At 38.1% G+C, this 15,051-nt stretch overlaps 1 protein-coding gene across 2 annotated transcripts in view; it reads right to left on the reverse strand.

The window, feature by feature from the left end:
* Positions 1-5,561: 5,561 nt before the first annotated feature.
* Positions 5,562-15,051, reverse strand: part of LOC580697 (synaptotagmin-15) — a 34,768-nt gene continuing 25,278 nt past the window's right edge. For both annotated transcript variants that reach the window (XM_030979068.1, XM_030979067.1), the window contains exons 5-9: positions 14,853-15,005; positions 13,958-14,128; positions 9,652-9,778; positions 7,752-7,934; positions 5,562-7,228 (exon numbers count right to left, since the gene is read on the reverse strand). In XM_030979068.1, the coding sequence (XP_030834928.1) occupies positions 7,101-7,228; positions 7,752-7,934; positions 9,652-9,778; positions 13,958-14,128; positions 14,853-15,005 (762 nt within the window). In that variant the 3' untranslated portion in view covers positions 5,562-7,100. The remainder of the gene's footprint in view (positions 7,229-7,751; positions 7,935-9,651; positions 9,779-13,957; positions 14,129-14,852; positions 15,006-15,051) is intronic.

Raw genomic sequence — 15,051 nt, forward strand, 5'->3', positions numbered from 1 at the left:
GATGGGCGCAATCGCGGTTAACACGATATCAATTCCTTTTTGGCTAGAGGGCGAAAAAACACTTCCATTTTTAATGATGTTGTTGCAGGTCAAGGGTGGGTACAATTGTTTTCAAAGCAATGTCTATTTCATTTATTCGCGAGCGAGCGTAGCGAGCGAGAAAAAAATTAATTAGTCTCTTCTAGTAACATTTGATACATAAACTGGGTGTTATGGTTGCCATGGTTGCAGGTCGGGTCCAGTCGGGGCAGACACAACTGTATTCTAGGCAATGCTTATCCTTTTCTTTTTTTCAGGGGGACGAGCAAGGGAAAATAATTAATACAAAATAGGCTAGCAAGCAGCTCGCGCCAGCGAAGAGTGTCGAATTTGTTATATCACTTATATTTTCCTATATTCATTTGTCTTTTTCTTTGCCGTATGCGGAATCTTTTTCTGATGGGGGAGGGGGAAAGATGCATAAAAAGTTTTTGAAGAAACTCAAAAGCAAAAGGATTGAAGGGAGTTCGAGCGACCAAACTGGTTATGAGGGTACTTTTGCATTTTTCAAAAGTAGAATTGAAGGGATTTGGTATAGGCCTTCACTACTTGTGAGCTTTGTTAAACATTTTCAGGAAAAAAACTGTACGTTTTCAAAATATCTGGGGTCAACTGCCCCTCCCCCCGGTGCGTACGGCCATGGTCTTTTTAAAAATAATTTCCCCATTTTTTTTCTTTTCTTTTCTTTTCCCTCTTTCTTCTTTTCTCTTCTCTTCCTTTTTTTTTCCTTTTCCTTTTTTCTCTTTCTTTTCTTTTTTTTTCTTTTTTTTCTCTCCCCTTTTCCTTTTTCTTTTTCTTTCCTTTCCTTTCTTTTCTTTCCCCTTTTTTTTTCTTTCTCCTTTTTTTCCTTTTCCTTCCCCCCTTTTCCTCCCCCCCCCTGGAGCCCGTTAGGGGAGGGGGGGGCACTCTGCCCCCCTTGCCCCCCCCTCAGGTACGCCAGTGGTTGTACCTGGTACCACTCCTAGGCTCCCGGCGAGTGGGCGATTTACGGTTGTTAACATTGAACTTGTTGAGCATCAATAGAGAGTTGAATGTATGTATTGAATTGAACACAAAGAGAGAAAGAGAGAGAGAGAGAGAGAGATAGTGAGAGAGAAAGAGAGAGAAAGAGAGAGAGAGAGAGAAACAAACAAAGGTGGTGGGCACTTGTAACTTTTATCGAGCATTAACATACATGGTACCGTAAATGAATTGACCAGTCCGTGCTAATTGTCCTGTCACCTCCCTGGTTCATCTACTTCATGTGATAGACGTGAGTTTGCTGCAAAGAGCTGTATTATACTCCGAACTTGCTGTTCTCCATATCTGTGTTGATACATATTATCTTTTCCAATTCCAATGTTCTGTTTGTTTATTTAGGAAGTAGGTCGGTCTCGCGTCGGGTCTCGAACTTTTGTAGGCTTCATTATTTTGTTAGAAGACCGAACAAAGACGTCTATGAATTTCGTAGTTTGCTTTCAATGTACACGAATTGTTTAAACGTTGAATTCAGTGGTGGGCATGCAGGAAAAACATGTCACTGCGTTATCTTTTAGACATGTTTCTGTTCGTATTTTGCAAAGTCAACCAATTCCTTTATATTATTATGTTGAATTGTATAAATGAATGACCGATTGATGCTCCTAATTTAGACGACAACGAAGTCTGACTGTTAGAAAGCGATGGCTCATAATATATATTCAACTTCAAGCTAATCTGATTCCAATAAAAGCATATACAGACCAGGGCCCTGTATTACAAAGAGTTGATATCAATCGCAACTTATTTGTGAATAATGATATCAATCACAACTATGTGCATATATATGTACTTATATCCACCCATCCTATGCACGGGTTTATCCAAAAAAAAGTTTGTGCGCGTAAACGGCAACAATATTTAACTATAGTGTACATTTCAATAAAAAAACTTCAAACAGACTATGACAAGACATGCCTGTTAATTACTTGTTCAGGGCGGCGACCGATGCTCAATTGCATCGTCAAAACCCATGCTACAGTTTTGTTTCTTGTAGGTAATGGGCCAGGGCCTATATTCATAAGACCTTACAAATAAAGATGGTTGTCACCTAATTTCCTAGGCTATAATTTTGAAAGTAGTTGACAACCAGGCTTAGTAAGGCTTTATGAATACGTGCCTTTTTTCAAAATGTATTTCAATTTATGCATGTTTCTTTCCCGCAACCTTGGTTTAAATAACGACTATTTGATTAATCTCTATGGACAGAATTCACCTTGCAAAAATTATTTGTCGCTATGACGGGTAATCATCTGGTAGGCTATTCAGATATAAGACATATCTTTAAAAGAAAGTGTGTGTTCATCCACTATTAAAGGGTTTCTATTCTAGGCGTCGTGGGGGGGGGGGGCGTTTCTCTACTGTCTCACCTTTTTACCATTTATATCTTTCCTTCTTTTCCCTTATTTTTTGTAGTCATTCGATATAAAGTATGTGTGTTTGGGTGTGTGCGTGTGTGTGGTTGATGAGGGAGGGAGAATGTGTCCCTGTGCAGCACAGCTAATTAAATCTCTTTGTTTACCTCACATGAAATCGTTGACATAGACTGTTTACGAGGACAGCCATTCCCTCGTATGAACATAAAATAAAATTATATAATTTTTACAATCTTTTCATCACTTTTCGACAACATTATCGTCCTTTCCTAGGTATGCCTGAAAAGCCTACACTCTCCTCATCCCGTTTTAGAAGCCCTTTAAATGATAACACTGAAACAACAATTATCCAGCTTGTTGACAAATGGGTTATTTAATAGTCACGACTTTTTATTTTATACACAAATCATTTACATAATATTTTCAGTGTAGTAAAAATATTCACACATTTTACATTTATCTTCAAACATAGGTACAATATACTCATTATAATCACTGTTCGGCATTCGACTACGTATATGATACACACATGCATATTGTTTTGAGTCATAGCGTATAATATAAACATATATTACAATTAGGGAAATGATACAAGGAAATATATATATTTATATATTCATATATTCTGTGTTCTAAATATCTCTTTGATAAATTGACATATTCGACATAACTTCAAGAGCGTCCAGCACCGAAAATTTAGTAAATGCAAATATTGCTTCTTTGCATTTCTAATATAAACATGAATAATAGACCAAATATGGCATAATTAAAAATAAAATGTTCAATTTTATAGCAACGTATGTTGGAAATATAAATTTCTAAACAAAGTGGTAATTTTTGTTTGGATTTCGTTCGAAATATATTCCTGTTAGCTCTAAAGTTACTCATTAAAATCGTATGTACATAGTTTAAAAATCCAAAATCATCTTTTTATGGAATGTGATCAGTACTACATGCAAGGTTATGACAGGAATCTTCATCCAAATCCACCGGGGCGAAGGTATGAGAGATTTAAAAAAAAAAAGGAAATGGTTATACTGTAATTGATAATGGGAATTTGATACCTTCTGTCTAGTTTTGCCATGCAATTTCAACATTCCATGACCTTTCGCCTGGTATGTGTAATCCTTCCTTATCAACCTTTCTTTGTCATACCGTAGATGGGGTAATCATACAATCAATTCACTTGGAATTTCATATTTACATCAGCTCACAGTGTGCTTTGTAAGAAATTAAAATTTATTCGAAACATTTGATTTGATTTGATTTGATTTATTGGTTATATTCCCAATTTGCTTTTACAATGAAGTTTCGCTATAAACATCCCGATTGATTTTTTTTCTTCAAATGAGAGGGGGATTGTGGTGCTAAGCCCAAACTATTTCGCTTTTACATTTAGCTCAAAAAAATAATTTGCATCAAGTTAACATGCAAGATATTGACTGCACAAATTATGTTGATTAAATTATGCATATATACGGAACATTCCAACCTTCTTGCTTTCGTGCTTTTTTTTTTACATTAATCAAGCAATTTTCTCATTTTGTTCATGTTACATTATGTAATTTGTTGGTCAAGGTTTTAAGGATAAAATCACAATATCAAGTTTCACACGGGCTTGCCAAGAATTGACATAGCTTGCAAACGAAAGCTTTAGCTGCAATGTTCAGTTCTTAAGGGGGACGTTTCCAGTGCAAAATTATGCAAATTATTCCCCTCTTTCCCTATTGTATCGGGTACATCTCGATACCAGAGTTTACGCAGGTATCGTAAATCGTAACGAGGGTAACATACACGATCCCCAAATAATGAAACGCAGAAGTACATGTATAAAACATCTAAAAGATGCAGATTACTCTATAAAGGAAGCTTCTTTTAGAAAAATGCATTTTACACTGTATATACTTATAATCTAAACAAATGCTTACATTTCATTAAAAAAGCATCATTCATCAATATTCAATTAAAATATACCTTTCATAATTTATTTACAAAGTAAATTTTACTTTCACATGATCCAGTATCATTAGGTCAACATGTCTATTATAAGTGTTCTAACTTCAATAATGTATGGGACAATATTTATCCTCGCGTCCCTTCTTCAGATTATACCTTTAAACCAAACTATACACTTTAATCTCCGAATCAGAAAATGAGGGGGGGGGGTGTCATCAAAGAGGGCACATTTACATAAATGCTACGTGATTTGTATTAATGCCAAACGGAGTTTTTTCGACGCAAGAATGTGTACATGAGCAAAGTTCAATCGATGCCGGTTTTGGCATGGACAGTTTGTTTGTTTGAAAAAAGTCTTAGGCTTGGGGGCAGTCGTCCCCCAATGCTCGCCCCCCAATAAAATTCAACACAAATTAATGTTGCTGAAATAACGTTTTCTTCTTTTCAATTTTGCCCATGATCACACTAAACCCATCACAAAGCAGTTACAAAATAGCATACAGGTAGGCCTACCAACATCTTCTCCCCTCGCCCCTGCCCTCGCCCTCGCTTTGACGTATATCTGGTGGAAAAAGGTAATGAGAGTCGACTTACTTCACATTATACCAACAGGTGTAAACATCGCTTTAAAATTCCATGATGATTTGTAAAAAGGAAACAGAAAAAACGAAGCATTTCCAAAATAAAATGTCATCCATGTCGTGTATACATGATCGCTCCCGGCGACAGCGAATGTCTGCGCACCCGATTTTCTTGCATACAAAACATTAGCTGAGCTTGAGGGGCACAGGGGGCTCGCATAATGTTGAAACCAAATCTGTTTTGCATTTTACGCAAACTCGGCTGAGTAAAAGCTTTGAAACAAAATGTTGTACACGAGTTCCCCTTGACAAACATTTGTTTGTCTGAGAGTTTGAAAACATTGTCACTAAAATATGAGGAAATGCGCCTAAATAATAATAATAATAATAATAATAATAATAATAATAATAATAATAATAATAATAATAATAATCTTTTAAAGTCTACTCCAATTTTTTAAAAAGTTAAACCGAAAATGGAAATTATTTTTGCCCAATTGATCGTGAGCCCGGCAGCCACTGAGCAGCGCCAGATCGACGTTGCTCTATCTCTTATTGTTGAACGCCAAACAAGGTAGCAGCAACTCCCGTCTTTTAACGTTTTTTGGTATGACGCGGCCGGGGTTCGAACCATTTTTTCTTCTCTTTATCTTCGTTTTTGTCTGTCTTTTGTTGTTCATCAAGACCCGTGCCCCTTTAAAAAATGTGGGATCCGCCACTGAAAAGGGACTTAACACCTTGATATCCATTCACATACCTGAAACATGGCACTTTCCAACGTCACGCCTTCCAACGTTACTACTCCAAAACGCAAGCCTGTTCACCATTTTACTTTCCCATCTAGGGTGACCAATCTTCACAAACATTGGTTGGTTGGTTGCTTTTTTTAAATTTGACTGCTAAAACAACATGCTTATCAATAAGCAACCAGGCTCATCATGTTTATATAAATTCTATTAACTACTTTTTGCAGAATATTTCCAAGGAAGAAGTTCATAACAATACAAACTGAACGTGTCTACATAGAAAATCAACTCTTACAGTATGCTGAAATTGTCTCTTCAAAATTCAATAAATGGTACACTATAGTCCTGATAGTTTGGATATGACCTTGACATCATCAGAATACAAACCATTCCAATGTCTCCTCTGAGTCCTCTTCTAACGTACATCATTGCATTCAATCTATGTTTAAATACGTACTCTTTACAACACATGCATGTATGTTCTTCATAACTGATTGCGTTATCGTCTATATTCATCGCGGCCTCGGAATGATATAAAGCTTTGGGTAGTGGTGACCAAATGTCCCACAAATCAATTTGATTATCAGCTCTGCTCCCTAAGGTCTCTTGTGTTTATTCTGTTCATGTAGCAATGTGGGTAGGTAATATAAATGAACCCGATTCAGTTTCCTCCAGCCTGGGTTGGTGGACGAGAGCGATATACAATTCCAATCATTGCAACGATTCCAGGACAGGATACAATGGACGTCTCCTTTTAGAGGAAGTAGTGGGTTTGGCGCTTTTTTAGTCGAGGAACGGACTACATTTACATTCGTCCGTAACCAGAGAAAATAGACTTTGAAGGTGCAGTAAAATGACAAATTAACATGATCAAATTGTTTCGCAACTATTTGAAAGATAAGACATCTTTCAGTCATCGCAATAATCATTCTTTCATTAATTCTCGATTTGGGATGCTTATAGACATGGTTGATTTCTTTGATATTGTCATCGCATCTTATGTAGCATCTCCAGGCGATGGGCCAATAATGTGCTTCCGAAGATTGATCAGAGGGTCACGTGACACGAAACGTCCAATCCACTATGCTCTTTCTCATAACCAAAATGAGACTGACGGAAAAAACTTGTAATGTCCACCACTCTCATACTCTCTCTCTCTCTCTCTTTCACGTCTCTCTTCTCTACCTCATTATCCCACTCACAATCCTGTCTCTTTCTCTCTCTCTCTCTCTCCCTCTCTCTCTCTCTCTCTCTCTCTCGCTCTCCTGTTCTCTCACCCCTTCCTAATCTTACCCCTTTCGCTCTCACTCGGTCGGTTATGTGGACATGCACGGGGCCTGCTCCGTCGCTGTGCCTAAATGGTTAATAAAAGTGAGTCCCGAGATTCACGTTAGGGAATGCCACTGTGAAATAGGCTCCTTTGGATGACTGACCATATCATTCCAGTGCTCCAGTTCTTTGCCTCGAGCGTACATGAAAGGACCGACTACTACTCTGCCGATCTGCTTGTCACCTGTAAAACACAACCGAAAAGAAGAAGGAAATAAAGAAGAGAGATCAGTACACAACAGAAATAGATTCCTTCAAAACTATTACAGCCTTAACATACTGAGATTATCATTTGACTATATGACGTTCAGTATATGAGCGTTGAGAGAGTGACTTACAAAGGATAAACACATGAAGACAGACTCTTTAATAACAATCATAATACAAATCATACTGGGACTGCCAGTATTTAAAAGAAATCAATGCACGTTGTGATTTCCATGGCTTAGTCACTCATCAAGAGTCACTACCCATTCGTAACTATTTCAACTTCAAGTGAAGATAACGCAAGGTTCGGACAAGCCTTCAGATTGTGAATAATGACCTTTCTTTAAAAAGTATGCTTAGTAAACTGATCTATAATTGTCGCCTGATCCCATGCCGGATCACTATATATACACAATTACATCACAAGATAATTTAGGGGAGGAATCATCTGCAGATATGAACTTAGTCGTAAAATGGCAACTCATCTGATTATGACTGACCTTTGACCCCAGGTGCATGCTGCATAACGGCCACGGAGATACTGTACATGTCGAGGCCATCTGGTGGAAGCTTGAAATGAAACGACTCGTTAAAGGTTGGTGAAGGGTTCTTCTTGATGATCTCGGTCTTTTTGGCCTTGACCACCTTGCCAATGTTCATGAGACTCACTTTGACGTAGCTGTCTGTTAATCAGATTAAAAGACAAGACAAAATTATACTAGAAGGCCATACAAATGAACAAATCTAATGAACAAATGAAACAATATACTAACAAACAAGGCTTATTTAAAGTCCATAACGAGGAACAAGTTGAATTCAATCCAAATTGACATTTACGGCTGCCTATACATCTGATTGTCATGATGAATAAATAGACGACTGTAACATTTAAAAAAAAAAGAACCAAATAATTTGAGTATTTGAGTACCCCACCTAATATATATCGAAAGCTTGTTAGAGAGGACAATACGTTATCTGACTAAAAAGCAAACACTCCGGTGTTATGGACAGAATATGAGCGTACACACGCTGATTAAGAACAACTTGCAGATAGACACAAAATATTTAATATACTAGCTTTTTATTCATCAGATACATGAAGTATGAAAATAAAGATATGTGAAACATTTAAACTCTAATTTACAATTTACTGCGCGTTGTCGAATGGAAGGTTTGGTCTGAATATTAAACTTGATATTTACAAAGTAACGTTTTTAAATATGTGTTGGTATAAATGGCAAATAAATCATACAATTCTGGAAATATAGTATTCTCAGCACATTGCGGTTTATCTAAGAATTCGTCAACCGTATCCCAAAAGGACAGACATCCCAAATTACAGTGCTAATGAAGAAAAACACCATTTATTACTAAGAATTCATATTGCTCTATTTTGTGTCGTTTCAATTGCCGCAAGGAACTCGATGATGCTTGTCGCAATGGAGGAACATATACAGAAGAATCCCAAAGACGGCAGATTTGGGAGAGTGGAGGGATGGAGGGATGGGAGTGCGAGGGGGGGGGGGGGCTGCCCTTCATTGGGAGGCAGGGCCATGGCTTAATGATCAGGCTCTTTCGTCAAAACACTTAAAACCATTAAGTGATGTACTTGAGCTGAAGGAGGAAAGCGGCTACATTTACAGGAAGTCCGGCATTGGTTTCAAGACGCCATTCTCTGCGAATGGGGATAAAGTCCAGAGATTCGTTTCATGACTCTTCAGATTTACTTGTTCTTACAGAGGCTTAGATATAAAAAGCACGTAGGTATGCCATGTCACAGAAAGCAATCCATATAGCGATTGAGACCTATACTTTTAAAGGGGCGCCATGCAATTTAAAGCAAATGTGCAGTTTTAGCACAAAATGATGTTCGTCATATTTCTCTCATTTCGGATAGATAGAAAAAGTCTCATTTTTAAAGACTAATGCAGATCTTAAAAAATTTGAGTCATAAAAATAATTTGGTCTTAATTTTTTTATATTTTTAAATCCTTCTTTGTAATTCGAATTTCGTTGCTTGTTTTGTTACTACTGTCGTATATACATTCTATCTATCTATCTATCTATCAGGCTATAGTTCATCCAGACGTTGGACAAAGCCCTCCTCATGAAATTTCCATTCTCTTCTGTCTCTAGCTGTCCTGGTCCAAGCGGCCGTTCCCATGTATGATGTTCTTGCATTTGATGTGATGTTTGTTAATGTCTTCGCAATCGTCCTATACAATGCATTGGGAGTATATGATCTTTTTTTTCAGAAGATGAACATTATAATGTTTCGAATATATTCCGCGGTGTGACTGGGGTTGGGCGTCGTTGCACCGGCTTTTAGAGTATTCTTTGCTCTTTACCAATTGTGCACACAACTGTAATACATGCATTGAGATAATGGTAATAACTTACCAACGTGTTGAAAGCCATCGAGCATTTTAAAGCCTTTTCCCTCAGCCATGACCACGGTCAGTCGTTCGTTTGTGTTGTTGTAGTTTAATGAGAAATGAATATCGCCGGTCTCTGAAGAAGCAGATTGCTGTGAAAAAAAAACAAATACGAAAAACGTAAAGAATTAAATTGAGATGAAGAAGTTGTGGGGGGGGGGGGGGATAAAGAGTTACTTGCAAAAAAGGAAAACCAAAACAAAACAAAAATAGTATTCCAGTTTGTGACTAATACAATCAAGTGCCTCCTGGACCACAAGGGTATAATTATAAATCACGGATTTGTTGTCATGTTCTGTTTTATAACTGTATGATTTCATCTCTTCTTTAAATCATGAAGACGATTCAGGGAAAATGTGCAAGTTTTCTTTATAGCCCCCCTCTCCCCCCCCCCAAAAAAAAAAAGAAAGAAAAGAAGTCAACGCCCAATGTATTTCAATGGAAGTCAAATTTCGAATGCAACCTGGAAAAAAAACATTGTTGTTGTTTCCATTCAACACAAAAAGAGTAGTCATTCAAGGGAGATGTAAAATGAAATAGACAATGGCGCCAGCCGGCAAATAAGACAATGTCCAGTTAGATGCTAGTATAAAAACCATGAAGGTTAAGGCAATAAATCTTGCCAATGTTTGGTCGAGTAGATATCAAGGGAATGTCGCCGCAATATAACTCTATGTACTCAAAAAACGACACATACACTTGCAAAAACAAACCGCTAATATGAAGTATATCATAGCTCATTGTATATAACAGAGGGGGGGGGGGGGGGGAGAGAAAGCGAGAGAGAGAGAGAGAGAGAGATATGGAGGGAGGAAGGGAGAGATAGAGAGATAGATAGAGAGAGAGAGAGAGAGAGAGAAAGAGAGATGGTCAACTCCCTCGGTGACCGTTACGGTGACGTCAATGGTTGGACTGTAATAGGGTCGCTGAACGCTCAACCTAATCCAGGAATATCCTGTGGAAGAGTGTGTAGGTACTGCTGAAACGATTTTTCTGTCGGTGTCCCTTATTCTCTTTCACTTTTTCTTTCTCTTTTTTTTTCTCTCCCCCTCCCCTCTCACTCTCCATCTCTCTCTCTCTCTCTCTCTCTCCCACCCTTTGTCCCTTAATCTCACTCTGTTGCCGTTTCTAAATCTTGTTTCTCTTACTTCAGCTCTTCATTTCCATGATTTCTATCTCTCTGCTGAATTCCCTCCTCTCAATCTGCCTTTTCCATTTTAGCCATCATCCTATGACCATGTAAACAATTCCCCGTTTTACAACCACGCCCTATTCCTAATCTTCAAAGAATAAACAAAAAGTCACATTATACCACTAATTTTTCTATATAATATATTACACAGGAAAACAAACATTCCTCTAAAACAGTCGTCTCTGTTTCACACATAAAATAGACAACTGAACAACAGTCGTAATAGGAGGGACACTATTTCGCTGTCCATACGGGTGTAAGATGTCCGTCTGAAGTTTAACTAATAACTGTCATAGAGATGTCTGCTCATGGCGTCATCTCGTCGTATCAATGTGCTCAACTCTGAATGAACTCAATCAATTTTCTCTCCATTATTTCACGCTTTTTCCTTTCACTCCCCAGTTAGCGGGCAAACCACTATGTCAATTATTATACAAGGTCTGATTCATTATGTAGGATAACATGGAAGACACGTTCTTTTATTCTGTGTTGTAGTTGAATCAATTCTTTACAGCCTCAAAACTAATCAATAGAAAACATCAAAGCCCTTTTTCGATAACATTTTATTCGTAGTGTGTTTCATATCAAATCCCATTCAGCCTCCAATGCATACGGAAATGTCCTCTAGGCATTTTACAAGTTTAGAGCACCCCAATTTTGATTTTGAGTATTGTTTTACTTCTCATTAAACATATTTCCTGAATAATGAAAATAACGTTAGTATTCAAAAGAATCGACTCATCGTAGTGACCTGATAGGCCTTTTTAGGTAACGTTTTCTCGCCATCGCAATATAAACTTTTGTTTACATAAAACATCAAATTTTAGCTTCAAGTGCCTGTTATGCCTTTTTCAGTTTCGGGTTATTATTTATTAATATTGTAAAATTGCATATTTAAAACTATATGTTATTAAACATAATTCTTTGCGATCTATTATTATTGCACCTGTTTTGCTTTTCAACTCCCTATGCTAAAATTATCTCCGATTACGTCATATTCTTTCCATCATCTTTTTCTATTCCTGTGCCTCTATCTTTGTCTGTTCATATCTCCTTCTATCCCTTTATCCTTCCTTATGTTTATAAATCCGTCTGTCCATGCTTACTGTCATCGCCTATGCTATCTTCTCCCAAGCATGCCCGGATTTCTGGGCCACCTTATCGATTCAGTGGACGTGTTCATGAATAATTCTTTCCGCCTTCAGGAATTGTTTGTCTCAGTAAGCCGTGGATGATAATACCCTCCAGTTGTAGGTGAAGCTCGGCAATGGGCACGTCCCGCTGCAACCAACTTTCCCCCAGGCATCGTCTTCAACGATGACAACACTCGCAGTTAATCTGTGATTCATGCACGAGATTTGCGTTTACCAAAAAGGGTTGTGCATCTCACTTGGTGCGTTAGAAAGCGCGCGTTAAAAGAGATGCGGGAAGTGGGAAAGTGCTTCTGTCGGGTGAGAAAAGACGGGAGTGATGGAGAAATCATTTCCATCTAACCCGGAGCCCACTCACTAATCGAATCCAGAAAGTCTGAACGGGTGCTGAACTTGTTAATCGCTTCCTATTTGTCCCAAAGGTCAGAGTAATTGAAGGGATTTCTATCCTCATGCACATTTAATGACTTTAAATGTATTTGATTGTAAGCTCCTAGCCGTACAAATGATCCATGCATTTAACAAGGGGAATCAATTTCGATGGTTTGTTGAATAATTTGAGTAGAAACTGCTCCGTGATCCCTATATGTATTAATGACGTAGTTGGTATTGATATAAGGGTTAAAAATCAAAAGCAAGGTATTGATTATATAAGAACAGAATACACATTGAAAAAGAAATCAAAATCTCACTTTGCTTTGTTATCTGTAAACTGGGGACATTCCATAATGACTTGATATTCAACGGATCACTAGTCCCGCTACGGCGCTATGATAGCCTAAGATACGTTTATAAGTTATTCAGTAGCTCTCATTCTCTTCAATCACTACCACCTTATATATCGAGGCAATCTCGACATCTTATTCAAAATTCATGGTTCTGCATTAGTTTATTTTATATCAATGGTCAAAGAAAGAGAGAGCCTTGGTTCTAGAGTTGCGTCACCAGCATCCCTTCAAGACTGCATCATTGATGCACCCATCAAGAAAGGCTTCAACCTTGCCCTAAGTGGCCAAAGTACTCACACGTCTTCAAGAGAGTGCTATCAAGTAAGACAGTTGTCTATGCGCCCACGTCCAACCTCGCCGTGCTATAAGGAGTATCTATCATGTTCTTCACTCGCTATTGTTTCTTTCGCCCTTTTCCCCCTCCAAATGACCACCTATTCTCATACATTTAGTATGTGACGTCATTCCTGCTCCATCCCTAGTACAGCTCAATGCATGAGTAAGGATCACCCCTCGAGACATAAGATTTAAAGACTCAAGTCAGTTACAGAACGTGCCGCCCTTCGCCATTTGTCAATTGTATCGAATATTATGTCAATGTGAAGTACACACCCTGAGAAGAACTACAGAAACCAGGAGCACTGAACATGTCTAAGATTTAGAAGGCAAATCGTGATCAAACGTAGTATAGGATGGGTCTAACCATTGAGGGGGCAATCGTGGACTGCAAGGGGGGGGGGCATGTCGGAGGGCTAGAGCATGGTGAGAAAGGGGGTCCTATCACCTTATTATTTGTTGCTTTCCTCCTCTCGATTTTGTTTGGCAACAACCACGGAATAGCTCATCACAAGAAACCCTTACTCTAACCCTGACCCATAAACTTATAATCCTGATTTTAATCCCTCAACTAAATTCTAACCCTTACCCTAAATCTAATATTGAGTAATAAGAAGTTGGGTATTCTGGAGTTAATCCCCTTTTATTTCCTCTTTTCGCCGCACAATTGAAGGGATGTGGCTCTCGCGCCAATGGCTACACCGCTGGGGGGGGGGGGGGTGTTTCACAAAACTTGTCATCAGTGACAAATGACAGTTTTTATTATAGGCTACTGAAATCCTTGCTTCTGATTGGTTATCAACAGAGTTGTCATTGATTATTGTCATTGAAAAAAAGCTTTGTTTCCTGGTGATCATCACCTACCTCGGTTACTTCTTTCTCAAGATCGAGCCACATAACGACCTTCTGGTGGGCCTCATAGTCCATATCTTTGAGAGGGTAGGTGCTGTGACCGATCAGCCTGTGCTTCTTGGAGCGATCCACGTCATAGACGGAGAGACGAAGGGTGCGTTGCTGCAAAGCTTTGAAAGTGACCTGACAAAGAATAATAATAATAATATCAAACAAATGATTCATTTAATTATTTATTATTTTATTTTTGTGTTTATTTATTGAATGTTGTGTTCACCAATTTAAGGTATGTAACTGTTTAAAAATAGAGTGTAGGTAAATTAAATTGGATAGCTGCTTTGAAAGCGGGGTCTAGTGTTACAACAGTTATACGAGCAAGGTCCTCACCATCATCATCATCATTGTCACCATCATAGTCATCATCATATGGAGCGTATTAAGAAAATACCCCGTGTAAGCAACGGAAAGAAGCTGCCAATTTGTCGTATTTACAACAGTTGCCAAATAAGTTTGGTTTTCATCTCCTCCACAGGGAACAAATGTAAGGCTTTGCGTCTTAAACTGAAACATAATAAATCGAGCTGCTACCAAGTGACTGCCAGAGTTCCAGCTTCAGAATTTAGGATAACATCTGTGAAACTGTTGAGGAAATCTTCCATGATTTACTTTAAATAGCTCACCTAAGAATTTGTTTTGGGGAATTTCTTTCTGAAAATCTTTCTAATGATCAAGAATCCAATTTTGGCAAGCCCAACTGGGGAACGTAAATCGAGCGACAATATAATCATTTATCTTGATGAAAAATTCAACAGGGAAATGAAACAGAAAGTTGCATCATTTGCACATTACAATATCTTTACATTAAATAATTGATCACGTTGGATGAAATATTCTCACTTTCACATACCTGGAAGACGAAGCTCTCGTCGAACCTGGGGTTGCAAGTTTTCCGTTTGACCTTTGACTGTAGATGACGTCTTTCCTCCGGAAGTAGAAAGACTTTCACCAGGGGGTCACACTGGTTGGCATTGCCTAATGTTCTACTAGGTAGGTTTTTGGACTGGGTGTGCAAAAAAAAAAAGACAAAATGAAACCAAAAATTTGTT

The sequence above is a fragment of the Strongylocentrotus purpuratus genome, unplaced genomic scaffold, assembly GCF_000002235.5.
Source record: "Strongylocentrotus purpuratus isolate Spur 01 unplaced genomic scaffold, Spur_5.0 spur5_scaffold_10, whole genome shotgun sequence".
Taxonomy (NCBI): Eukaryota; Metazoa; Echinodermata; class Echinoidea; order Camarodonta; family Strongylocentrotidae; genus Strongylocentrotus; species Strongylocentrotus purpuratus.